General features: G+C 41.3%; 1 protein-coding gene across 2 annotated transcripts in view; it reads right to left on the reverse strand.

Moving 5' to 3' along the window:
- Positions 1-27,795, reverse strand: part of IQGAP2 (IQ motif containing GTPase activating protein 2) — a 285,446-nt gene that overhangs the window by 101,096 nt on the left and 156,555 nt on the right. For both annotated transcript variants that reach the window (XM_080680284.1, XM_080680285.1), the window contains exons 4-10: positions 27,387-27,464; positions 23,552-23,628; positions 8,264-8,331; positions 7,754-7,867; positions 6,920-7,098; positions 5,039-5,126; positions 945-1,108 (exon numbers count right to left, since the gene is read on the reverse strand). In XM_080680284.1, coding sequence (XP_080536410.1) covers positions 945-1,108; positions 5,039-5,126; positions 6,920-7,098; positions 7,754-7,867; positions 8,264-8,331; positions 23,552-23,628; positions 27,387-27,464 — 768 coding nt within the window. The remainder of the gene's footprint in view (positions 1-944; positions 1,109-5,038; positions 5,127-6,919; positions 7,099-7,753; positions 7,868-8,263; positions 8,332-23,551; positions 23,629-27,386; positions 27,465-27,795) is intronic.

Genomic DNA, 27,795 nt, shown 5'->3' on the forward strand with positions numbered 1-27,795 from the left:
GCCAGTGATCAGGGCCTATTGGGGCTTTCCTTCCCCCGGCTGCTGGCAGCTGGCCCCAACCCTGCCACTGCCACTGCTTGCCATCTGTGAGGCGCTGTCACCCCTCCCTCGCCACCGGTCACCTCCCTCTGCAGGCGACAGGCATGGGGTACCATCTCTTGGCTGGCCTGGGCCTCCCTCTGTGGGGTGATTGATCGTGGGGCCCCCAGATCCATCACCCCGCACAGGGAGGCCCTGCTCACCTGGCCGGGGCTCCAATCAATCGCCAGGCAGAGGGTAGCCTGGGCCTCCCTCTGTGGAGTGATCACAGGGCCCCCGGACCCCCGACCAATCACATTGCACCCGCCTTGGCTGGCCTGGCACCAGTGCGTGTCATAGCGTGGTCATCCGGAAGGTTGTCCGGAAGGTTGTCCGAATAGTTGTCTTGCTGTTCGGTCGTTTGGTCGATTTGCATATTATGCTTTTATTATTATAGATATGCACAGCCCATGGACACAGACAATAATGTGGTGAAGGCCTGGGAGGGGCAGGTGCAGGGTAGAGGGGGTCAACGGGAAAAACAACAACAACAACGAATCTAAGGGGACATCTGTAATACTTTCAACAATAAAGATAAATATAAAAAAAGAACATTTAAACATGCAGTATAGTTTAAAAATGATCCAAACAACTTTAAAAAATCACAGCGAATAAGAAACACCCATTTTCAATGCGTATTTGTGTAGAGCTCTGTCTGCACTTCCTAACTACGGTCTTAGATTCGTGATGTGGATGAAAAGCAGGTTAAAGGAGAAGACAGCCATGAAATTGGTACCGGGAGGCCTACAAGACGGAGAACTGGAACAAGTTAAAGACTCTACATCCCTGTTAACCTCCTAAATAGCCTTCCTCGTGGCTTGGACTCATACTGAACATCTCTGTAACTGCAGTCTCCTCTGACTCACCATGGCGTTCTGTTTCTGAAGGTTGGAAAGTTCGTTCTGATACATCGCAGCTGCAAAGGGATAAACAGCAGGCAGCTGGGCCTCCGGTCTCTCCAGTGCGAGCAGCGTGCTCTCGGGGTCACCTTCCCGGATGACAGCATTGATGTGGTCCACTGCAGCCAGCCCTGAGGGTGGGAGTCACATGCGTTAGAATGCCCACTTTCCCACTGTGGCCTGACCCATCCAGCCCAGCCGTCCAAGGATTAGAACCTAAGGAGTAACTGTCCATGAACTCGGAGAAGCTGCAATTGGAGGACAAGCAAAACCTTGGAAACGGTAGCTGAGTGACTGGAAGTTGGTCCAAAACCTTGGAAACGGTAGCTGAGTGACTGGAAGTTGGTCCAATTCTAAGAGAATGTCAGCACGGACGGACCTGGAGTTAGATGGCATTCCTGCCTAGCATGACTTCCTTACAAAATTCCTCCTTGGTGGGCGCACCTCTTCCGTAAAGCCTTCACATGGTTCTACTAGCCGTGAGCAAACTATGGCCCGCAGGCCGGATCCGGCCCGTTCGGCTGTTCTATCCGGCCCGCGGAGCCAAAAGAGCGGAGGGTTCTCTTGTTCTCCCCTCCGCTCCTTTACTTTGAATTTATATTAGTTCACACAAACACTCCATCCATGCTTTTGTTCCGGCCCTCCGGTCCAGTTTAAGAACCCATTGTGGCCCTCGAGTCAAAAAGTTTGCCCACCCCTGTATCTAGGCCCTGAGGATTTTGCACCTTGGGAATCCACACAGTATTAGGAGCTGGGCCACATAGATGCTGCAGGCATTGCTCTTTAATGCTCTTTATGTGTTCAGCCTCCCTGGGGAGACTGAAGCTATGGGAAGCCTTGCCCTACTGCTTCCTCTGAGTCAGAACCATGGAAAACACACAGCACTCGGACACACTGCTGCTTTAGACTGATGGTATTAGTTCTCAGAACAGCCTCTTCTCCCTCCACTGCATGTTCTATGAATTATGGTTCTTTATTTTTAAAGCCTCACCCAAGGCTTAGAGAGAGGAAAAGATGGAGGGAGGGAGGAAAGGAGGGAGAGAGAAATAGAGAAAGAGAGAGAGAGAGAGAGAGAGAGAGAGAGAGAGAGAGAGAGAGATACATCGGTCAGTTGCCTTCTGTACATGCCCCAACCTGTAACCCAGGTATGTGCCCTGACCAGGAATTGAAGCAACAACTTTTCGGTGCACAAGATGACACTCAAGCAGCTGAGCCACTCTGGCCGAGCTGAATTGTGATTCTTAAGAAAAAATAATTCAGTTTTTAAAATATTACAATCAAAATCCATGTGGTTGAATAAGTCTGTGCTAGTATCAGTTAACCTAAATAAAAAGGCCCTGATCACAGAAATGCCTTGGTGGACATGATCTGCCTGAATTGTAAGTTTTATGATGTCTCTACCAGCTGCAATGTTCAGATTACAAGACCTGAATTTTAGTGACCAAACTGAGGGTGCTTGAAACAGTAGATTCAGCATCATTTTCAGCAAACAGAAACGGAATTGCTGAATGAGTAGTGAACTCTGCCACCAGGCAGCAGCAAATCAGACAGGACAGGCAGGATTTTGCCCTGTAAAGAAGGCTTCAGGGTAGCAGAAAAAACACAGACCCATACATTTCTAGAGCTTTTCAAGGGTTAGTCTGTCTTCCTAATACACGACTAAGATTATTCTAACTCTTTCTAACAGATACCCATTTATCTTCTCTAACTACATTTCAAGGAGCTACCCTTAATAACCTTTCAACTAAAAGACATCACTGAAAAGCAGGAAATACTTACAACGACTGCCATCTTTCCTGCCACACTCCCAGAAAACGTTCACTTATTCTAAAGGATCCTAAGAACCCAAACACTTGTTTCTATTCTTAAATTACTATGACAAATGAAAGAATTCCAGAAAGGAAGGCCAGTGGTTGGTTGTGATTTCTGCTGTTCCGTTAAAGTTATCCGAGACCTTTCCACTGTGACTCTGATTACTTTGGATGGGATCCTGCATCACCTGTGAAAACTCTATTAGATGAATTTACACAACTGGAGGGTAAAATATTACCAGAAAAATCACATCCTTAAAACGCTCTTAATGCATAATTTCTTCTAAAAAGAAAATAAAGTAAGCTTAACCACTCTTTTACACTGTGCATTTAACAAAATTTCCAGCTCTGACCTTAAAAGAATAGGTCATGGAATGAATGGAATGCATGTGCCAAACCCAAAAGTTAAATAATTGTAGTTCAAACAAAGCTGACAACAGGGCTGGTGGCACTACCATCAAAGCTGTCACTTATGCCATAACTATGGCTGCTATGAATGTGGACACCTTAACATTTTAATATAATAACCTCAATGGCTGGGGAAAAGCTTGTCAAGTAGCTATAAACGTACATATTTTAAAGCATATAATTGTCTCATTGTCATGTCATGGACTAAAACATGCTTTTGAGTGTTTTTCCAAGACTACTTTTAGTTCTACTGGACTATACATTTTCAGATGGGAAGAGATAAAAGAACTTAGAATAACTATGTTCTGCACCTTTAAAACCACCAAACATTGCAATGTCCTTCATAATTTCAGCTGGTTATACATCAGTACAAATCATCTCAGGCCTTTTATTTAAAAATGGGGGAAAATAAGTATAAATTTGTCATGGAGTAAAGTATTAAAACATTTACATAAGGCATTTTATTTAACATGAAAAATAAATCGATGTTAGTGGATATAAACATTTCAAAATAAAGGATGGCGAACGGTTATGGGAACTAAGCTTATGGACCTCAGATGTCTTACTGGCAATATTAATTTCTTCCTGTAATTCACTTATGTCAAGCATAATGACATTGTCAGCTTTTAAACAGAGCAGAAAGAGAAACTTAAAATTGTGCTTCATGTATCATCACCAACATGCTCAATATTTAATAATAGAAATACACATTCAAAACGGTTAAGGTATTCCCTTAAAAAAAGGTTACTCTAGAGCTCTTAGTAGTGTATGTTTGAGATAACTTCTCAAACCTACTCAGCTGTTAACTCCTACATATTTACATCAGGGTTCTCAGGGCCTCTTTAAGTACTGTTTGAAGTCTCTACCAGCAGCGTAGGAGCAAACTCCTGGGTTATGTCTACAGGTATGTCTGCATTGTTTTGAAGGTGTTAAGAGCGATAAAGAACCTCCAAAGCTCATAGAGGATGTTAAATCAAGGAAAAGGTTTAGGACTGTTGTGATTAGTAAATACTCCAAATTTAAATTTGGCAGACATTTCACATGATTTATTAAGTGGGCTAAATGGTCTTTCATGTATTCATTTTTGTAATACATATGGATTATTTAGGTTAACCTACGGGAAATAAATGTCAAATACAATTCCTTACTGCTTCAAGTAAAAATAAATTTTATTAGAAAGAGGAAAATACTAATAAAGAGATTAATGTATCTAAACTTGCATATGCTTGTTACCCGTGTTTTCTGTTCTTTACAGTCATACAACTGAACCGAGTAACAAGAAGAACGAGCTGTACAACTCCACAGAGTCTCAGGGACATGGATGTAAACCTGTCACTGTGCAATTTCATTGGTCAAGTTCACTCACTTGCACAAAAGCTACACAAGCTGTAAGAAAAGAATTCTTACAAACTGTAGACTAATAATTGGGAAGTAATAAAGAGTAGAGCTGTCAATAACACTTTTATAGTTCCAATCGAATGCCATCACAATCATGGGCAAGGAATAACAGTCTTTAAGTCATACTATTTTACTAAATAACCACCAGTATTATACCAATCAGGGATAAGTTCAAAATATGACATACACTGTACCTACGATGAAACACCTTGAGCTACTCTGCATGGACTGGGGGCCAGATCACAAAAAAAAAAAAAAAAAATGCTCCATAGGAAACTGTCAGATGATATACCTTAATTAAGAGCAACATTGACATTTAGCAGATTTTTCATAATGTAAGGGCAGTTTTACAAGGGTACAAATTGAGAGTTTTGCTGAGACTCTGACAAGGTATATTCATATCTTATAGAAGTATCCATTTCCTTTGTAGAATCCATTACTTACTGTTGACTTTATTGATATTGCCTTGGATTTCTGCTTGTGTCAGCAGTTCTTCATACGCATCTCTTTCTTCTTCTGAAATACAGTTATTCTGCAAAACAAAGTCTTCACTGATTCCCGAGGCTAAATGTTTCCAAAGCTCGATATTCAAAAACAGAAATGCAAGGAGCGATAAAAACCATTCACTAACATCCATTTGAACGCAATAGCAGCATTTATGAGCGCCTGCTTTGTGCAGGGCACTATGGTTAGAAATGCCCAGCAAGGACTACAAAGATGAACAGACCCTGTGAGTTTCTGCAAAGGCCCAATTTTCTAATGTAAACATTGTGTTGGACCCCTTGATATTGCCATTTTTGGATATCAAAACCAGTTAAATATAGGCAATTTCATTTGATTCAGTCTAATAAAATCAAGAACACAAATAATGAATATGCATAGTACAATGGAATAAATTCTATAGGAGAGGTACACGCTCAGTTGGAAAGAAAATTTAAAAAAGAGACAGCAAGTGAGGAAGTGCTGGAGGGACAGAGTCATGTTAAAGGCAGAATGGGGAGCAGGATGTAGTCAGCAGGATTTGGTGAAAAACGTGGGGAAGCCTTGCACGTTGGGCTGCATACAGCATGGGGGTGTGAGTCCAGGGCCAGCCAAAAACATAGTGAGGCAGAGTCCATATCCTGGAGGCCTTTAAAAGATAAGAAAAGGATCTGTACTTAACCCAGTAGGCAGTAGGGAATCGGGGAGGTTTCCGGTGAAATGACACCAGATCTATAGCTAAAGATGAACTTTGCAACCTCCAGCTTTGAGAAGGGTTGGCTTGGAGAGTGACAGGAAGCACAGAGACCTGAGGAAGGTGCTGCAGGAGTCCTGAGGCCAGGTCAGGTGGGGCAGGGCTGAGGCAAGAGTGATGAGACTAGAGGCAGGTGGACAGATGTAAGCCTGGCAAGAAAAGGCAGCAGAATGCAGTGATGGACAGGGTACAGGGGACACAGAAAGCATTCCGAAGCAGTGTGGCAGTCCTTCCAAAGGAAGTCAGCAAGGGGCACACGTGGAGAAGGGCAGGATAGAGATGAACGCCCTTCTGATGTGGTGGACAGCAAGGCCGGTGGGACCGAGATGAAGGGATCCGGAGCGGCATCAGAGGGCCTGTTACGAAGCTGAGAGCGATTTCTTCAACAAGCGGATGAGCTTACTTGAGAGAGAACAGAGACAGGAGTGACTTAATGTCAATGGCAATCCCCACACTGAGAGGGTGGAGGAAGAGATACTCATTGATGCAGAGAACCAGCCACAGTTTTGGTAATGGAGCTGAAGCTGACATGGCAAGAGCCTAAGGAGAGGAGAGTTGGGAGCAAGTGATGCTGAGTGCAGACCAAGTCTTCAGTAACACAAGCCAGGCAGGAAGTGGGGTGCGGAGTTAGGAACAGGAGCAGGCCAGGCCGCCTTGCTAAGGAGGAAAACCTCTTCCTCCAGTCTGAGGGTGAATATCGGGAAAATACAAAGAGAGTGGACTCAAAACATCCTCTCTACACTTCACCACACTGAATTATTAACCTCTGCTAATAAACCTACAGGTAACTCAGCCAATACGCGGTCTGCGGGTGGTGCTAAGGAGGAAAGAGCTTTAGCTGCTACTTTCACACCTTCCAGAGAAGTAGTACGTTTATGGCACAGCCTTAAAAACCTTGCAACTTACAATATTCCTCACAAAAGGAAACCCAATTTCCTTCCATAGTGCAAGATCTTCTTTCACCTTACACTTCTCCCAAACCAGTTGCCTGTGGCTACAGAGACCACAGCCAGTTGAATAAAAAAAAAAATCCCCTTTTTTCAAACTAGCTACTCATAACCATATTTATTACTGAGAATCTAATTAAATACCTTCAGTTTTGCATTTTCTTCTTTTCCCTTTTTGGCTGCCCAGAGTTCCTTCTGATATTCTTGTGCAAGGTTCTCATCCACTAGAGTTAAAACTGCATTTGGGTTTCTTAGTGTTATAATGGTCTGCTCTGCTATTCCTTTTTCAATGGCTTCGTTAATGGCTATAACAGCAGCATGCACTGAGAAGAGGAAAAATAAAGATTTTTTACCAGCAAAAGATAACACGGACAGTTGTACTGACACTGCATACACTTCAGTTGGTTTTCTTTCTTCTTTGGCTCCCAGTAAACATACCAAAAAAGAGGCCTCAGACACATCACAGAGCATCCCTCTGAAAACCTCTCCACCTGCCCATCAGTCTCCGGTCCTGCCTCAGCATCTGTTACCTAATCCCCATTCATTTATCCAACCTGCACTGAACGACTAAAGTGAACCAAGTGCTATGACAACCACCTGGGGGTTCGAAGGGCGACATGGACACTTTTATAGTAGCAGGTTGATTCCAAGAGATGCCTGCAACGTAACTTGCAACTCTAAGGGACAATGCAGCATTGCACCCTACCACTAAAATCTAAGGATAAAGAAAGTAAATATTTTGAAGAATGAAGACATCTCCAGAACCTCTTTACCCACATTGCACAAGTGGCTGTTTAAAGTCCCAAATCAATTTATTACCTATATTCTGATATGCTAAATTAACCATCTACAATACAAATAATAAAAGCTTTCAGAGGGGTTTAAAGTATCGTCTAAAAATTCTGTTTCTTGTAACCAAAACCAACGAAGTATAGGTCAGTCTGATGTCAATGGCAGGTCCAGATTTTGAAGTCTTACGTGCAGCTTCATCCACAGACAGTTCGTTAGCCAGAATGCCCCCTATTTTGCTGAAAGATGGCATCTGTATTCCATATTTCTCGAGTTCCTTTCTCATATTACTGATTTCCTCCTCTGAAAAAGAAGAACAACAAATTAGAGTGAGCCACAGAGATGGAGGCAGGAACGAGTATATTCCTATCAAGAAATGCTTTCATCCCAGGGACCCCTTCCTAGATATGTGGAGCTTATTCTTCTGATTAAATAAAAAGTGCATTTTAAAAAAAAGGAAGAAATGTCTTTATCAAGAAAGTGGGGCTGTTTCTACATAAGAACCTTAGGATAAAGCCAGCCCTAGCTTCTCATTTCCCAAATGTGGGGAAAAGGAACCTGGTTGAGTACAAAACAATGCTTCTCCCCTTGCCCCACATAGAGGAGAAAAGGAAGTCAATACTGTCACAATGGAAAAAAAAAAAGTATGGGTCCATTTCCTTAGACATGGGGAAAAATTATGAAGACACACAGTAGTACCTGTGAAGTCCACTTTGCCCAACAAATCCTGGATCTGCGGTGCTATTCCTAGTTTGAACAGGTATAAACTGAAAGAGAAAACAAAATTATCAGAAACTTTATTATTATAAATCTTAGAGTTAGACATTGCTAAGTCTGAAAGGCTTTTTCAGTTGAGAAAGACCTAAGAGATTATCTCATTTAATCCACTCATTTTTATAGATGAGGAAACTGAGCCCCGAGGTCACAAAGTCCCAGGTAGGACTGGAACCAGAACCCCAGTTTAAATCCCAAAGACTGGTCTTCTGTAGTACATGGCACTTCCATAGGGTCAACTGACTATCATCCACGTATAGGCAGAATAAGAAACACAAGTAATAAACCGTTATTTAAGTCTCCATTTCCTTTTATTAGTTGCGAGTGTAAACATTTTTTCATGCATATATGTATTGGCCATGTTCATTTCTTCAGGAAATACCAATTAATGAATTTTTAGGATTGTTTTTGGGGTATTTACTTTCCTCTGGTTTCCCCACTTTTCCTTCAAAACCACAACCAAAATACAAAGAACAAGTGACATTTTAACCATATGGTAATGTGAATATTAAATTCCAACATAATATTCGTATCTTATCCACAGAAGAAAAACATATTAGACTCTGAACATTCTTCAATGTAAAATAGGCATTATGTATTCATAATTCAAAGTTAGAAAGACAGGATATATTCCTTAGTTTAAATTCTAGATCTTTAGAGATTATCAGGGATATGAAGCTATTTGCACAGCCTCTAAAGACTTTACTACCCAAGGTTGATGCTAAACAAGTCACTATAATTAAAACTGGTATGCTGCAAGTTTCAAAACCATAATATTTTATGAACTTCTCAACTCATTATTACATGGGGAAAATATTCCAGTTAAAAGGGAATTCATATCATGTGGAACAAATGAAAGGTCAACCTCTTGGTCAACCTCTTCATTTGTTCCTTTCTAGTAACAGGAAATAAAAAGAAAATCAACAGGCTTAAACAGGTAGGTATGGTAAAGCTGCAAAAGAATTCTAAGAAAATAAAATCAAGTCATACAGACCTTATGAAAATAGATCCATAAACAATAAAACATGCATTATTGTATCACTACAATTTCTTTCACAGTACCTGATTCTTCCTCTTCCCTTTTTACAACTACACTAGAGGCTCAGTACACGAAATTCAAGCACTCGGGGGAGGGGGTCCCTCAGCCTAACCTGTGCCCTCTCACAGTCTGGGAGCCCTCGGGGGATGTCCAACTGCCGGCTTAGGCCCGCTCCCCGCAGCAGTCGGACATCCTTAGTGCTGCCGCAGAGGCAGGAGAGGCTCCCACCACTGCCACTGCACTCGCTAGCCGTGAGCCCAGCTTCTGGCTGAGCGGCACTCCCCATGGGCATGCACTGACCACCAGGGGGCAGCTCCTGCATTGAGCATCTGCCCCCTGGTGGTCAGTGTGCATCATAGCGACTGGTCATTCTGCCGTTTGGTCTATTTGCATATTAGCCTTTTATTTTATAGGATTTCAAAATACACCTGAACTCATCTACAAATAAAACTATAAAAATTATTCAATGGGAAAAATGTTGAAAATGTGACAGTAAAATTTAAGTAGGAGACATTTATAAAATGTCTTTTAACACAACTTATTTCAAGTACAGACAGTCCTCAGGTTACGTCTGACTCAACATATGTTGTTTCGTGGTTACTTCACCATCTCCCATTTATTTATAAAAAAAAAAAAGTTCCACCATTTTGATGTATGTACACATGTGCTTTATGTTTTTTATTATTTATTTACTACAATGTCAGGAATTGTTTCTTTTAAATTTTTTTTACTGTTTCACTTCATTACTGCTGTGTATGTACCCCATGTGAGTGACGTAGGTGCTTATGTAGGTGGGTTCTGACATACAGCGAAAATCGTGTTACGTCGCACCGTAGGAATGGATCTCCAATGTAACCCAAGGACCTACTGTAATGTGTTATTGAAAAAATATATTGATCTGAGAGAGAGAGACAAACACAGAGAGAAAAACATAGATTTGTTGGTTCCACCCATTCATACATCCATTGGTTGATTCTTGTATGTGCTCTGACCCAAGATTGAACCCACAACCTTGGCCTATCAGCATGACACTCTAACCAACTGAGCTACCCAGCCAGGGCCTCAAATAATGTGTTATATATTGTATTACTTACATTAACATTCTGCCAAAGTTTTAACAGATGTTAAACTTATGTTCCCGTACAAAAGACTAAGCTAATAAATATCTATTATCCTTTAATATATTTCCAGTTCTACTCCCCCACCTATGTAATGTTGAGATCATCTAGAATTTTAGATGCATGCTTTTATTTTCATAATATGTACCAAAAATTTAGATAACTATACATCCTATTAATTTTTTTCTCATTTCATCTGTCCACTTTTCCTTTCTTAGCTTTACCTTTGGTTTTGTTGTATATTAGTGTTCAATATTAATCAAATGTATAAACTAATCACTAATAGCACATATTTTATTTTATTATTTTTAACCATTTATTTATTCATTTACTTATTTTTTATCCACACCTGAGGATATGCTTAGAGAGAGGACAGGGGAGAGAGAGAGATAGAAACATCAATGTGAGAGAGAAACATCTATTGGTTGCCCTCTGTACATGTCCCAACCAGGGATCAAACCCACAACCCAGGTATATGCCCTGACTGGGAATCGAACTGGCAACCAACTGAGCCACTCCAGCCAGGGTTATTGCATGTATTTTAATATTTTCATTTGTTCCTTGGGTGTTGATTCTGTTCACTGAATCTAATGCCTCTTTCGTAGTGTTGGTTTCCCTCAAATGTTTGGCATTTCCTGATTTGGGCTCATCTTGGACTTTCAGATTTGCTATTTTGTCACTGCTGATCACAGGTCCTCACAACAAAAGCCACCCTTAGGGAGATCATGGGGCTGACGCCAGGAGGGTGCCCAGTATCTTGCCTTCTTAGACTGAGGATCCCTGTGCCTTCCTGGCATCACCAGCTCTCTTGGGTACGGGTATGTGACTCTGCCATCCGCATCTACACTTGCTGCTTTGGTCTAAGCTCAATTGTGCTGACTTTGAGGCTCTCCTTTTCCTGTTGTCTCTGCTCGGAGCAAGCCCCACGCCAGCTGCTAGCTCTGCTGGGTCCTCAGTGGTTTCTGGGGGCTGTGGTCTTCTCATTCTTTGCTTCTCCATTAATCCAATCCTATCTGTTTGCTTTCATAGGGAGTTAAGTGGATGGCAATCTTTCTAATGGCAAATTATTACTTTTTTAATTACCACTTTAGTAATTTCATATCAGTTTGGAAAGGGAATAATAAAACTATGTTCAATGATCTTGACATGACTGTTTTCACATTATCTCCTTTGTTTAACCAGACATTCATTTAATACTAGCTATGGAATATCTACTACATATAAAAAATATTTTTCTCTACCATGAGGTATTTAGACTCCCACAAAACATAGGTTGGTAAAATGAACTAAACAATTTACTAAACAAAATTGTTCATTTTCTCCTGTGGTAATAAAGGTATTAGGACTATTTCCAGTTATACTTTCTACTTCTCCATTGAATACTGTAATACTAATATAAATCTCGCAATCAGCAAATATTCTGGTTTAATTAAAAATTACCACTAGGTGGTGCTGAGAAATTACCACTTTCAGATGGAAGAATCTTTGCTTTTAAATTTGTTTAAAATCAGATTTTCTTAAACTAGTATGGATTAGGTAGAAATCTCATTTGCATATACATACTTTCACCAAAGAAATTTATTAAAAATGTTAATGCATGTATTTTATTTGGCTTCAGTTTTCAACACTGTCTCTAATGTTGAGCTTTAAAATATTCTTTAAAAAGATTGCTTTTCACAGTGTGGAGGTTTTATACCAAATCTCTGTATGGGAGGTGTTTTCAAGCAGATTACTCAAAGGGGCAAAGTTTACTAGGAAACTTGTACTTAGCCACTGTTCCCAGGCCGAAAAGAATCAGCAACAGCAGCTGGCCCCTTCCCAAGCATTCACATTCAAATGAGCCATTCATTACCTGAAGCATATAGGAAATTCAGAGTCTTAATCTTAAACACACACACACACACACACACACACACACGCACACGCACACGCACACGCACACGCAAACCATCCAATATAAAAGCATCAATTTCTTGTAGCTCTTCAACCCTGAACTTATTAAGTACCTTTAGTGCCTAACAGCCAACACAAAAGGTTGAGAGCATTCCAAAGCAAGCTGTGGCATTAATGTTAGCATCCCTTCCCACATATAAGAAAACACTTGGTATGAAATAGCGGTCCTCCTGTCCTACGACAAGGTACAGTGCACTTGTGTGCTGAGTGAGGTAGCAACAGAGGAGTGCTCCCAAGGTAACTAAGCCTCACTGGCCCATGTGCTCCTTTTGGTACAAATAATATCAGTTTAAATCCAGGAAGCAGGAAAGCTTTTTTAAAAGTTCTATTAGGGTTTTTTTCTAGTACTTCAATGTATACATTAAAAGGTTTATAATAATGAAATGCAAACTTAAAAGGCAAGAGCTGAATTTATTTCAGCTTTTCTGGATCACGTCATGTGCACTTCATTTTATGCTATAATATGTGAGATGTTTGTAAATGAAAGCCTCATGGCTGACTTGAAAGAGCACAGGACTGGGATCAGAAGCCCGGGATCCTGGCCCCAAGACTGGCAATATCTAGATGTGCGACTCTCAGCAAATCACAGAGCCCAAGCTTTCACCCCTCATTTAGGAAGTGAAGGATCTGGACTAAAATAACCTCCCAAGGTCCTCCCAGTTCTAAGTTCCACAAGTGAATCTTCATTAAAAACTATCCTATCTAGATATATAAAAGCCTAAGTGACCATCGCAACCGAGACAACCGAATGGCCGACTGAACAGGCTGCGTGGGGCGACCAGGCCAGCAGGGGGGTTAGTGAGGGATGACCAAATGACCGAACAGCAGGCTGCTTGGGCAACAGGCTGGTGGTTGCGGGGGGGGGGGAGGGCAGTTGGGGGCGAGCAGGCCAGCAGGGAGGGGCAGTGAGGGGTGACCAGGCTGGCAGAGGGGGGCAGTGAGGGGCTACCAGGCTGGTGGTGGGGGGGGGAGAGGGACAGTTGGGGGCAACCAGGATGGCAGGGGAGGCAGTAAGGGGTGACCAGGCCAGTGTGTGGGGGGGCAGTTAGGGGTGATCAGGCAGTCAGGCAGGTGAGCAGTTAGGAGCCAGTGGTCCTGGATTGTGAGAGGGATGTCCTGGATTGGAGAGGGTGCAGGCTGGGCTGAGGGGACCGTCCCCCGGCCATGTACGAATTTTGTGCACCGGGCCCCTAGTATAATAAAATCCTAATATGCAAATTGACTGAACAGCAGAATGACTGGTCGCTATGACATGCACTTACCACCAGGGGGCAGACGCTCAACACAAGAACTGCCCCCTGATGGTCAATGCGCTCCCACAGGGGGAGCACCGCTCAGCCAGAAGCTGGGTCACGGCTGGCGAGCGCAGTAGAGGTGGTGGGAGCTTCTCCCACCTCTGTGGCAGCACAAAGGGGTCCCCAGAGTGTTCCCGGACTGTGAGAGGACACAGGCCGGGCTGAGGGACCCCCCACTAGTGCATGGATATCGTGTACCAGACCTCTAGTCCTAAATATAACAGTTCAGAGGCCCTTGCTGAAGTTCCAGTCTGATGCCACTGCTGTTTTTATTTTCTTTGCAGTAGGAAACACTGATTCCCTTCTGAAACCAATGACTGGCTGAGTCAGCAACAGTGCAGGTTCTGGTGTCACAGCCTGGTTTGCAGTCTCGACTCTGCCAGTTACTAGCTGTGTGACCATGGGTAGCCTCTCTGTGCTTCACTTGTCTGGGTTATAAAATGGGATTAATAACAGTATGTACCTCATAGGTATGTGAGAAGGATTAAGTGAGATTACACCTGTAAAGCACCTTGAACAAGGCCAGGCATGTAATTAAAAGCTCAGTAAGCATTAGCCTTTGCCTTTATTATTACTATTATCCCCTGTTAAATAAATGTCCTTCCTATACACCTTAAATAACCCACCACAGTGGTCTCCCCCACTCTCAACACTAAGAACCTTTGACTATTTCCCCTCACTGACTCCATGTTTGAAATGGCTTTATCTACTGAACCAAATTATTTTCCCATCTTAGTCACATACATCACTGCCAGTATCATGTCAAAATCCAATGTTCAGTAAAAAAAAAAAAAAATCGAAGAAATCCTGAGGCAGTCTCATCATTGGGAAATCAGCTAAACCAACTGGAAAATTAAAGATACAGATGCAGAGGTTTCAGGGGGAGTCAGTGGTGTATGTGCTGTGTTGGGCAGAGACATGGTCACAGCCTCACCAAGCTTGGCGTTTAGCAGGACAGACAGCTAGCCACCGTACTAATGCGAAATAGAATGGGAGGAGAGGGTTCAAAGCGTGAAGAGAAGTATGAACAAGAAGTGACTTGAAAGATGTGGAAGGTGCACCTGCCCTCCTCACCCAAACACTGTGGCCTGTAGATATCCCTCCTGAGAGCACAGGGTTCCTGTCTCTCCTTTGGGTTAAGGAACTATCTTTAGGAAGCTTATTGATACATGCAAATATGTTCCCTGCCAGAGATACAATCAATCTGGCAAATGGTAACCATCAGTTTATTATTAGGAAAGAGTCTTCATTAAGGGAAGGGGGTATAAGGCAGGGAAGTTATGCAATAACATTTGCCTGAGGAATGAGTTCAAAGGCAACCTGCTAATCAAGGCAGCCACTTGGCGTTGTGAGAGCGGGTAGAGGAGCCCTTCTTCACAGAGCAGTCAGGTATTTAGGAACTGGCCAACCAGAAGTGGGTCTGCCACAGCCATTTTCAGATGCGCAAGTCCCGAATGTGCCATTTGGGCATCGTCGCTGCATTTGAAAACACGACTGCGGGGACAGCAGCTCCCGAGTCTGCAGCAGGAGCAGTGTCCTTACACAGAGGGGAGACACACATCTTCAGCTTGTTGTCGTCAGTGGAGTAGACTCTTAATGGTTAAATAAACTTCATGCAATAAAAAGAGCAGAATCCAGAACCTTAATCTATCAAACCAGAAAAATCATTTTGGATACCCGACTTGCAAAGGATTCCTTGGAGGGTAGTTGATTCCATGTCATAAAGCGGGAATAATCAGGAAAGGACAGGAACAGCCTGTTGTGAGCACAAAGCAAGGATATTGCAAGGAATGTCAGGGTCAGTGCTCCAAGGACCAAGGGTGACCAGACTGGACCAGGCTGGTCCATCAGAAAAGAAAACATGCAACTTGGTGAAGTCTATGAAAGGCCAGTTCAAAACCAATCAAAAGAGAACGGTATAACGTATACAAGAAGTAAGTTGTAGTAGATAACATAAGACACACAAGATCACTTATATAGATTTTAACAAGTTGGAAAGTGTTATTAAAATATGGGTGCTTTTTTTCTGTCTACAGAGTATACATATATACTTGTTTCTATACTGTATACACTACATATATGCTACAAAAAGAATAAGTACCAGGAACGCTAAGCCACATAGGCCTAGAAAACCATGGACGTGTCCCAAATAAGGACTGAGGAGCACAGGTGGTGACAACAGCCAGGTGCGAAGAGGGTTCGGCACTGATGGTCAAGCAGAGAAAGGACCCAGAAATATGACCTGAGATCAGCCAAATGACCCAAACTGCATCAGGTAGAGTCAACCCCTCACCTCCTCAGGGAGAAACCTCTAGAAAGCCCCCCTAATTTCGAGAAAATATTCCAAAGGCATACACAAGCTTTGAATAACGTTAACAGGTCAGGCCAATGCATCCTTATGACAGGACAATGGGTTGTGTAACACCGGCCAAACAAGGCATGCAAGTAAATCATTTCTGGGAGGCAGGGGGTGGGTGCAGGGACCAGATTAGAAATAAGAAGCTACCTGGAAGCCATATACTGAAAAGTAAAGAAAAAAAGGTCTGATTGATTTCACAAGTTCAGCCCGATGACTGTAGCCAGGGTCTGACTCACCTGGGAACTCAAAACTGGCACCATGCTCTGTAACCTGGGCAAGTTCATAGGGGTATTCTTTGTGTCTGGTGCCTGTAAGAGCATGTCAACTCTTGGTAGGTATCCAAATGTTATAGTCCTCGGATGAGTCAAAATTAGTGTATGAAGTGAGTGAAAGTTGTAGAGTGGATCTTTTAGAACAGGTTGAAGTGTGGTGAGTCTGTAATAACGTATCTGGGCAGTTCACCTGTACTTTCAGGTATTTGAAGTGTTCAAAAATATCAGGTCTACTAAATTTAATTGTTTAAAGGAATTAAATTTTACAACTAGTGTTTCAACATTTAATAGTTTATTGACATACTGATAAATAAACAACATGCAAATGTGTTCTTCTGCAGGTATAAATAGCCTCCAGACAGTTAAAAATCCATAGTATTAACTCCTTAGCAAGGCTCTCACTTCTTGAACTGGCTCCTTTTCACTGCACAGACTTTAAAACAGTCCAAATGAAGCCACAAAAGGAAAACACGCCATATACACATTTTAAGTCCAAAGATACCCCATCACACATAGCAGTTTTCAATTGGTGTTGAAACAATGGGTACTTTGGCTTTTCCTTTAATATTCTTTTTAAATTTTCTAATATTTCCCCAATGAGCATATTTTAAATCAGAAAATAAAAAAGCATTTTTTTAAAAAAAAGAATGAGGCCACCCATCCCTGAGGTCTCTACATTAGGCAAATGCCGGAAGCTAATTCCAGCATGTCATAAATGCAAGAAGTTTCATCAAAAGGTTGATGGAACCTTGAGGCTTCAGCAGGGCTGAAGATACATATTACTGCCTACTGGGATGGCCAAAAGCATTTCCCCAAACCTGAATTTACATAAATGATTGCTTGCTGCCAGACAGCTGAGGGCATTTTAATCTACATGTTATTGCCTCCTGCTGGCCAAACACTTGAACAGCCGAAGGCAGTTCCCCCAAAACTAACATTGCCTCTGTATACCAAACCTTAACCTTTGATATGTTCACCTGCCTTGCCTTAGGACAATTTGTGTTAATAAAGAGCGAAGGGTCCAGAGATTCAGAGAACTTGGTTACTGAAGCTAAGCCCTCCTCTGGCTCCCGCATGGATTACAAATTTATTATATTTCTAATCTCTTTATTAATTTACACCGTGGCGCCTTCTCCATATTCCTGAACCCTTCCAGATGCCGAGAAGCACCCACCAGCAGGCAAAGACTGAGGATTTCCTCTGAGGCTGCTGTGCTAACATTCACTGGAATCAGGACTCAGGTCACCCAGCTGAACTGACAAAGGGTACAATGAGTGGCAGGCAAGGAGCCTGGGGTCAGAAGTAAAGTAGAAAGGTAAGGGGCAGGCAGATACAAACAGGAAGCGAGGGGGTCATGATGAGCAGTTAGTCCTAATCCAAAAGACAGGGACAGAGACACATTTGCAGGGCCAAGAGCTAAGTTTGTAGGTCACAAAGTTAGGCCCACAGGCTGGGGTAAGAGGAAGGCAGTGCCTGGGTACCTGCCTGGCTCATGATCTATAATCAGAACTTCTGACCTGTTTAATTTTTTATCAGACAACAACGCTTTATACCAGCAATAAATACTGTTATTATCTGTAACCAGAATATAAAGGCTGAAGACATAAATGTTCATTCCCAGCATTGCTTCTAATTACGCAGCAAGGGCAAGTCCCCTGTACATACTAAAGGGCTCTGCTGCCCAGCCTCTGAGTGTGTCTTGCCCAACAGAGCAGAATATCAGCCTCATGTGAGTAACTGACTGCATTCTCAACCATCATAGGAAAAGGTTTGATTAAAAACAATTCAGATACAGTTGAGACTTCTGCATGCCATACCAAGAAGCAGCCAGAAATTAAGTTTAGAGCTGAGAAAAGTAAAGGAGATTCTTCCAGGGAATGCTGTTTATCAAGTAAATACGGCCTTAAAAGATCCTACGTAAGGTCAGATCTGGTGAATGACAGGCTCAACAGGCATCTGCCCCAGGATAAGTAACGGTAACAGAAACTCCCATGATCAGTAACTGAATAACTGAGAAAAACGGTCCTAGAACATATGACACCAACATTAGCAGACCACTGGCAATGATAAGCAAGAAGCTGCTCTTTGGTCTCTGTTTACCAAACTGTTCAAGCCATTGTTAAAATGATGGCAAACACACTGCCAACCATAGTGCAGTTCTATATGGCTTCTGTCGAACACTGACAACACCAGAAAGGAACTTAGTACACCATCTCTTCACAAGCTGCTTAACAGTAATGCCCAGGTGTCCACTTCAGGACATCAATTTAAGCTTTTACAAGACACCCCAGGAGCATACTAGGACATTAGCACAATGATGCGTGGATATGATAATGACATTAACCAATGGTGGCTGGCTTAGCAGGTCACTACAACAGTACTAACTAACCATAGTGATAAGTGATCATACTAAGTGCTGAAAAATATGTGACAAAAAATGTTGGACAACACATTTGAAAATATTCCTCAAAATAAGCACTTTTGCAAAAAAAAAAAAAACTTTTAGAAAACTTGCTGGCATAATGATACACAGGCCACCTATGAGGAAGCAGGCACAGAAGTGTTTTCCCCCCGGTTCTAAACTATTAGGAAAAGAAATCATAGAAGAGGCACCTTTATTTGGTCTATATTTCTAGCAACTGCCATCTTCCAAAGAAATCTCGTAAGTACTGACTGGGGAAAAGTCAAATTATATGACATAACTATAATTCTTCTCTAGTAGGCCAGAATTGCAATGAATTATTATAGACACCTTTTCCTTTGGAGAGGAAAAAGCCAGGAAGAAGTTAATATAAACTTCTAGGCAGAAGATTCTGCCAGGAAAATGACTTCTAGTGATATAAACATAAGGCAGATGCTCTAAGAAATTTAAAACTTAATTAGACATGAAGCCTTCCAGCCATTACCTGTGTACACACAAGACAATAGTCACAAAATGGATTTTTAAAATCATTTTTGCTGCCACGTAAAAATCACATTTCTTCCAGGCCATTAAAATAAAAAAGTGATCTGTGACCTAGCAGAAATGTCAACATTCTCAAAAATTAACTTCTCAAACAATTGCTTTTAAACAATGAATGGGGAAGAGTGATGTCACAGAAATGATGGCATAAGAGAGCCCCTTGTCCTCTCCCCCTGAAATTTCAACAAGTTAACCAACTATAATTCAACGAAGAAATCCCTGCTCCACACAGATGCGTGCCTGAGAGACCTGTGCATTGAAACATCTAAAGGTGGGCAATTGGAAATAAAGGGGGAGATGAGAAGGGAGCAAAGTGCAGATGGGCTGCAGCCCTGCAGCTGGGAGTCATGCCTTAGCTGGAAGAGGGGAGAAAGCCGGCTGTCACAGGCACTTCCTTTGGCCAGGAGGAACAGAGAGCTGCAGGGGTGGGCAGCCCAGCAGGGCAAGTGGCAAGGGAGAGAACAGTGTCTAAGTCAGCAGATGCTTGACAGAGCACAGGGTTCTGCCATGCAACTCTCCACTGTTGATCCAGGTGGTGGTGTTTCAGAGAAAGAAACGAAACCACAGAGCCCTGCCTCCACTTGGACTCCCAAAACTCATCTCCCGTTGCCCTTGAAGTTGGGTCCAGTAGCATATTATTTGTAAACCAAGAGCTGTTTCAGTAGAATAGCTGTTCCCTCTGTGACTGATCCCCAGGAGGGGTGCTTGGGGTGGGATGCCATTATGGTGAGGGCAAAAGAAATGCCACTCCAAAGCAGCATGGCTGTATTATCTTACAGAAGCTCCAAAGATTAAAGACTGGAAGATCACAGAGGTAAAAAATCTTGTGATTCAGCACCATCTACTGGAAATGAGTAGAAAGACCTCTTCAGAAATAAATGCATAAACAAAGGAGGACAGCAAATAACATGAATAACCACAGTAACATGGATGAACAGAAAGAAAATGAAAATTCTCCAGAAAGCAAGCTGGCACATATGTGATAAAAATGACAGAGATTTCAAGATTGTAGTTCTGAAAATACTCAACAAGATGCAAGATAATACAGACAAGTAATTCAATACACTTAGAAAACAGATCAATGAACAAAATGAGTACCAAAGAGATTGAAACTTTAAAAAAGAAACGATCAGAAATCCTGGAAATGAAGCATGCAATTAAGGAGATTAAAAGTGAACTGCTGAGCAAAGAAAACAGAGTCAACCAGATGGAAGAAAGAATGAGTGATATTGAAGATAGGAATCTGAAATGATGCAGAGGGAAGAAGAGAGAGACCTGAGCATAAAGAAAAAATGAAAGAGCTCTCTGAGAGTTATCTGACTCCATCAGAAAAAGCAATATTAGAATTACTAGAGGCCCGGTGCACAAAATTCCTGCATGGGGGGGGGGTGTCCCTCAGCCCAGCCTGCACCCTCTCCAATCTGGGAACCCTCGAAGGATGTCCGAGGGACATCCCTCTCACAATCCAGGACTGCTGGCTCCCAACTGCTCACCTGCCTGCCTTCCTGATTGCCCCTAACTGCTTCTGCCTGTCAGCCTTATCACCCCCTAACCACTCCCCTGCCAGCCTGATTGATGCCTAACTGCCCTCCCCTGCCAGCCTGGTCACTCCTAACCGCCCTCCCCTGCAGGCCTGGTGCCCCCCAACTGCTCTCCCCTGCAGGCCTGGGTCCCCCCCAACTGCCCTTCCCTGCAGGCCCAGTCACCCCCAACTTCCCTCCTCTGCCAGCCTGGTCACCCCTAACTGCCCTCCCCTGCAGGCTTGATTGCCCCCAACTGCCCTCCTTTGCAGGCTTGGTCCCTCCCAACTGCCCTCCCCTGCTGGCCTGATCGCCCACAACTGCCCTCCCTTGCAGGCCTGGTCCCTATCAACTGCCCTCCTGGGCTGGCCATCTTGTGTCGGCCATCTTGTGTCCACATTGGGGCAGGATCTTTGACCACATGGGGGCAGCCATCTTGTGTGTTGGAGTGATGGTCAATCTGCATATTACTCTTTTATTAGATAGGATAGAGGCCTGGTGCACGGGTGGGGGCCAGTTGGTTTGCCCTGAAGGGTGTCCTGGATCAGGGTGGGGGTTCCCTTGGGGCGTGAGGCAGCCTGGGCGAGGGGCCTATAGTGGTTTGCAGGCCAGCCACGCCCCCCGGCAACCCAAGCAGAGGCCCTGGTATATGGGATTTATTTATCTTCTATAATTGAAACTTTGTAGCCTTAAGTGGAGGCCAAGGCAGGCCAGGGCTGCAGAAGCTTGGCTTCCTCCATCGCCGGGGGCAACCCTAGCCTCCTGCTCTCTCCAGCTCCGTGGCTGTCGCCATTTCTGTTGGGATTTATTTATCTTCTATAACTGAAACTTTGTAGCCTGGAGTGGAGGCCTGGGCCCGCCAGGAAAGCTTGGCTTCCTCCATTGCCAGGGAAATCCAAGCCTCCCTTCTGCTCTCTGTAGCCATCTTGGTTGGGTTTATTTGCATATTTGCTCCTGATTGGCTGGTGGGTGTGGCTTGTGGTGTAGCGGAGGTATGGTCAATTTGCATATTACTCTTTTATTAGATAGGATAGGGATTCTGGAGGAGGAGGAGAGGGAGCATGGAACGGAGAGTCTATTCAAGCACATAGTAGATGAGAACTTCCCAAACCTTTGGCAAGAACTAGATCCTTGAGTCCAAGAAACAAACAGAACACCTAGTTACCTCAATCCAAAGAGACTATCTCCAAGGCACTTGTAATTAAAGCTGTCAAAAATTAATGACAAAGAAAAAATTTTCAAAGTAGCCAGGGAAAAGAAATAGTGACCCAAGAAGGAAAACCCATCAGAATATCATCTGATTCTCAGCAGAAATTCTACAAGCCAGAAGAGAGTGGAACCAATTATTAAAACTTCTGAAAGAAAGAAATTACCAGCCACAAATAATATATCCAGCAAAATTATCCTTTAAATACGAAGGAGAAATAAATACATTCCCAGACATACAGAAGCTGAGGGATTTTATCACCAGAAAACCTTCATTGCAGGAAATACTCAAGGGAGTTATTGTACCTGAAACAAAGAATATAAGGTCACAACACTATGAGTCAGATCACCAAAACTTACAGCATAAACAGTAATAATTTGTGACAACAAAACATAAAAAGGGAGGGGGTAAAGGTCTGAACTGGCAAAGGAAGAGGAAGACCAGATGCACTCAAAAGAAAAATAGCTATGATATATATGCAAGTTTATTTTTTATAAACCTAATGGTAACCACATATAAAAATCCCCAAACCAGGATACATACCTTAAAAAAAGAGGAAACAGAGGAAAGAAGTATGGAAAACCACCAAACAAAAACAATAGCTAGAAACACAAAGGAAAAGAACCAATGGAGGCACAGAGCTACCAGAAAACAAAAGATGAAATGGCCATAGGAAATCCTCATATATCAATAATTACCCTAAATGTAAATGGTCTGAATTTACCAATAAAATGGCACAGAGTAGCAGAGTGGATCAAAAAACAAAACCCAACCATATGCTGCCTACAAGAGACACATCTAAGCTGCAAAGACAAAGGTAGATTTAAAGTAAAAGAGTAGAAAATTATTCTCCAAGCAAATAACATCCACAGAAAAGCAGGTGTAGCCATACTTATAGCTGACAAAATAGATTTCAAGATAACAAAGATAACAAAAGACAAAGATGGACACAAAAAAACAATGAATGTATCTTCCTTTGACTAATTTAAATCAACTACTAAGTGTCTTCTTTACCCTTACAAGAGATATTGAAAAAAACAAACAAAAATCATATGGAATTTTATTAATCTGTGATAAGAATTTAACCAAACTAATAATTTTAAGAATATCAAAACCAAAATTATGACCATTATAGCTGCTCATTTGATATATTTTTGCTATATAAACTTCATCATATCTGAAGAATATTGTAGCACTCTATGAGATTTCCTAGAAGTTTCTACTTAAATTTTCTAATTATTATATTTATAGGTCTTTCACTCATTTTCCAGTTTTCTATTTTGATGTAGATTAAAAAATCATCAAAATATTTTTCAAGTTCAAGATTGTTTTTACATGACAATTATTTTAATTTTGTACCAGCAAATTTAAAATAACTCAATCTAATAAAAGTTCTTGAGTCATTAAAATAATTTAAGATCTCTTTTAAAATTAAAATTTTAGTTTTATTTAAATTTACTTTCTAGACTTTTAGTGTATTTTTCCCACCTCAGTGCGTGAATACAATAGATCATTCTTGGTATGTTTTTCCGGTCATAGACATCTGTTGTTTCTGGATAAAATATCTGGAAAACAAAAGAAACAATGTTTTTATTATGTTTTACTTTTCACAAAATTATTGTACTTCTCCCAAACGATCCTACTTTGACTGTCCTTGCTGTTCTGTATTTATTTAAATGCAGAAGAATCTCTTAGTTACTGCTTCATCTTGTTCTACAGGAGGACCAATCACTGCATCTGATCCCCTGCCTGAAAGCACGCCACCTAGTGGTTCAAAAGAGTGTGCGTAGGGGTGATAGGAGTGGGAGGTTCCCAGCCGGCCACTCCAAGAAGGCTGTGTCACATGGTTTGTTACATGGCAGTTTCATTTCACAAGGCTTGAGCCCGTCTGGACTCTGCTTTCTACAATGGAGTCACTCCTGTGACTGACTGCCCAGAGGTCCGCTCGTTTGAGAAGGATGCTCTTCTTCAGCATTTTATTACATTGTTAAGAACTTAGCTACCCAGTTCTATAAACATGCATATACATACGTGGGTATTTTTTTTTTTTCTGCTTAAAAGTAATACATTTCACTGAATACACTCTGGAAAATAGGTAAAATGTGGAGGAAAAATACCTATAATCCCACCTCGAGACTATCACTATTAGCATTTGGGGATACTTTCTTCCAGTCCTTTTTCTGTATATGTCTCTGATATTTTTATATTTGCATGGATGCATTTCAAAATAAAATTGCACATATCATAACCTGTTTAAAACACTTAATAGAACATGACCCCTTTTTTATTCTGTAAGAATATTATTCTAATGGATGAATGATTCTTTCATATTTTAACCATTATTTAACCAGTTCCCCATGGTTGCACTCTTTTTTGTCCCCAATTTTCCCCCTATTATAAGTCACTGCAGTGAACATCCCTGCATTTTCTGAACACCTACTTAGCTCTTTTCGATAAACATCTAAATATAAAGTTACTAGATTGAAAGGTTAGAACATTGAAGCTTTTAAAACCTACTTACACTATTCTTTTTAAAAATGTTTTTTAAAATTGATTTTTAAAGAGAGGGGAAGGAAAAGGGAGAGAGAGAGATAGAAATATCGATGAGAGAGAAACATTGATTGGCTGCCACCTGCATGCTTCCCCCTCCTCCCCCCGCCCCGCTACCCCCCCCACCCCCGGGATTGAGCCTGCAACCCAGGCATGCACAGGTGACCTCTTGACGCATGGGACAATGCTCAATCCACTGAGCCAGCCATACTGGCTGGGCTGTTTACAATAATCTTAAGCTGGAAATTAAAAGCCTAATAAGAAACATTTTAGAATGGGACACCAAACTTACCTGTTCCCAAGCACTACAAAATGAATAATTAGGCTTGAAGCTTCTAAGATTAAGATAAGCATATTGGTATTACTTGCTTTCAGTAAACATTTTATAAAATTTGAAATAAAAACTAAGTCATGTACCATAGGTGGTATTTGATACTCAAGTGAAATGTTCTGTTGGACATTGGAAAAAGCTGAGAAAAGAAAGGAAGCAACGTTTCTTGAGATACAAATGTATAGTCACTGAGCACTTAAAGAAATGCCTGTAGCCTTGGCAATTTCAAAGGTCTTTCCAACTATCTTTTAACACATTTGCTATTAAAGTGCCAATGAGAAGAGGACTCTCAATTCAGGAGAATGTGACCAGGTTTAAAGTTCTATATATAAGCAGAGGACAACAACGGGCCCCTTCCATTTCTTTAAACAATTACTTTTCTACTTAAATTTCTCCTGGAAAATCATTATAAAGCAAGGAGATGGAATCAATTTATGGTTCACAATGTTTTATTCAGCACTGCGTCCCCAGCACCTGGTATGATGCTGAGCACAGAGTAAGCACTTAATTCTAATAAATGAAGATTGAATAGCAAATACATCAGTCCATTCAGTACGCTGTTGGTTTCTCATCTTGCAATGTAATGAATCAATGACTTCACAATAAAAATCAGTGTTAAAATAGAATCTTCTAAAATAAAAATAGAATCTGCTATGTGGATTACTTGCTCTATTTAAAATCAAGGGAAGCTTGGCCCTACATACACACAATTGGAAAAGGTTTATATCAAATCTATCAAACATAATGAAATTACCCTAATCTAAAGTATGTTGCCTTACATAGAAAAAAATCCTATTGGAATTTCTTTCTTTATTAACCTGTTTACACCCAATCCCTAGTTAGTACTTGCTAAATCACAATCTAGAGATATGAATTCTGTATTATGACTAGTGCCCAGAAGGGAATGGCATTTAATGTTCTGGGCATTTTAGGAGAAGGGAAAGGGATAAAAATGGCAGAATAAAATAAATCCCTATTGACTATTTTGAGATGAAATAAGCTGAACTAAAACAGATATCAGCCAAAAATATGTTAAAAATAGCCAAGCATAATTTACATTAAGGAATCTTGGTTTTTTTGTTTGTTTGTTTTTGTTGTGTTTTAAAATTGCAAACCTGGATTAATAATAACAACAACACAGGTCTTAATTATTCAGTAGCCTACTGAATTGCCTTCAAGCTAAACCACTCCTAATTAGTTTCTTTGAAATAGCTGTCCATACTAAGCAATACAAAAGGAATGAGCTATCAATACATACAAAAACTTGATGGCCCAGCCGGCATGGCTCAGTGGTTGAGCGTTGACCTATGAACCAGGTGGTCATGATTAGATTCCTGGTCAGGGCATGTGCCCGGTTATGGGCTTGATCCCCAGTATGGGATGTGCAGGAGGCAGTCGATCAATGATTCTCTCATCATTAATGTTTCTATCTCTCTCTCCCTTTCCCTTCCTCTCTGAAATCAATACAAATGTATTTTAAAAAATACAAAAAAACATTTGATGGATCTCAAGAGCAGCGAGGGCATTATGCTTAATAAAAAAAGGCAATTGCTACAGGTAATCTACTGTATGTCTGGGGACAGCACTGAGAGAGGGACACAATATAAAGGGCACTCCTCTGTGGGGTCTGTACCTTGACTGTGGTGATGGTCAAACAAACCTGTTCATGGACTGAATGGAACCCCCCACATACATACACATGAGTGCACATAAAATGGTGAAAACTGAATAAAGTCTGTAGTCTAGTTAACATTGATACACCAATGCCAATTTATGATTTACTACAGTTATGAGATGTCACTGCTGGAGGAAGCTGAATGAAGAGTACACGCAGATGTACTATTTTTGCAACTTCCTGTGATTCTATAATTATTTCAAAATAAGATGTTTAAGAAATAGCTCTACAATTTCTATCAAATGTAATTATTTCCCCATTTCCTCTACTTGCCTGTCTGTCTGCCTGCCCTTTGAATTTAACAAGCTCTGAATATTTGCTGAATGAGTTTTATTTAGAAGATCTATTTCAGGAGTAAGAACTATAACCCCCTAGCTGTTAAAATGTATAGTGATACAATGATTTGTAGCAATAATTTATAAAAATAAATTTATAATAATAATTTGTAGTGATGCAATGAAATTAGGAATCCTAAGTATAAATAGCAAACAAAAAAGGGAGGTGGCTATTGTAAATCAACTACCTACCAGTTAAAGTTTGTTCTGACCTTGTTTAATTTCTATTCACTTGTGCATGGCTGCTCTTGACCTGTACACATATTTCATTCCGAGTTCTTACCATTTATTACTTTGTATAGGCCTTTCCTGCGGCAATAAGGCAATCTATTGCATTAATATACCCAGTCTGCTAATCATTTTTTATAACAAGAAATTAGCACACTCCCCCTTTTGGCTTTCCAGTTTAGGTTTCAGTATCTGAAGGCTTACCTTCGGTAGACCAATAGACTCCATGGCTCTCAACCACTGGACAGTATTATCTGTGTGTCGAAAATGAAGGCCAGACTTCTAATGGTGAAGAAGGAAACACACAAAAAGTGAGTCATCTGTAATAATTTTGTCATTAGTAGAATGTTTTCCAATTGTATTTCTCCTAGAATGAAGTTATTAGAGCCCACATAAAACAACTAAACACAGTTCACTATTCAGCAACACCCAGACCATCTGTAATAGACCAGTTTCCATTAGTCACACATTTGAGGTAACTCTGAAGTAGAATCTCAAAGACCATTTAATGTCTAGCACATGCCTAAGGATATTTTATGAAACATGTACACAGGTGTGTGCACATACACACATATACGGTGTTAAGATTTGGCAATGACAGCTGAGAAGCCTA

Source organism: Plecotus auritus (assembly GCF_963455305.1).
Source record: "Plecotus auritus genome assembly, chromosome: 7".
NCBI lineage: Eukaryota > Metazoa > Chordata > Mammalia > Chiroptera > Vespertilionidae > Plecotus > Plecotus auritus.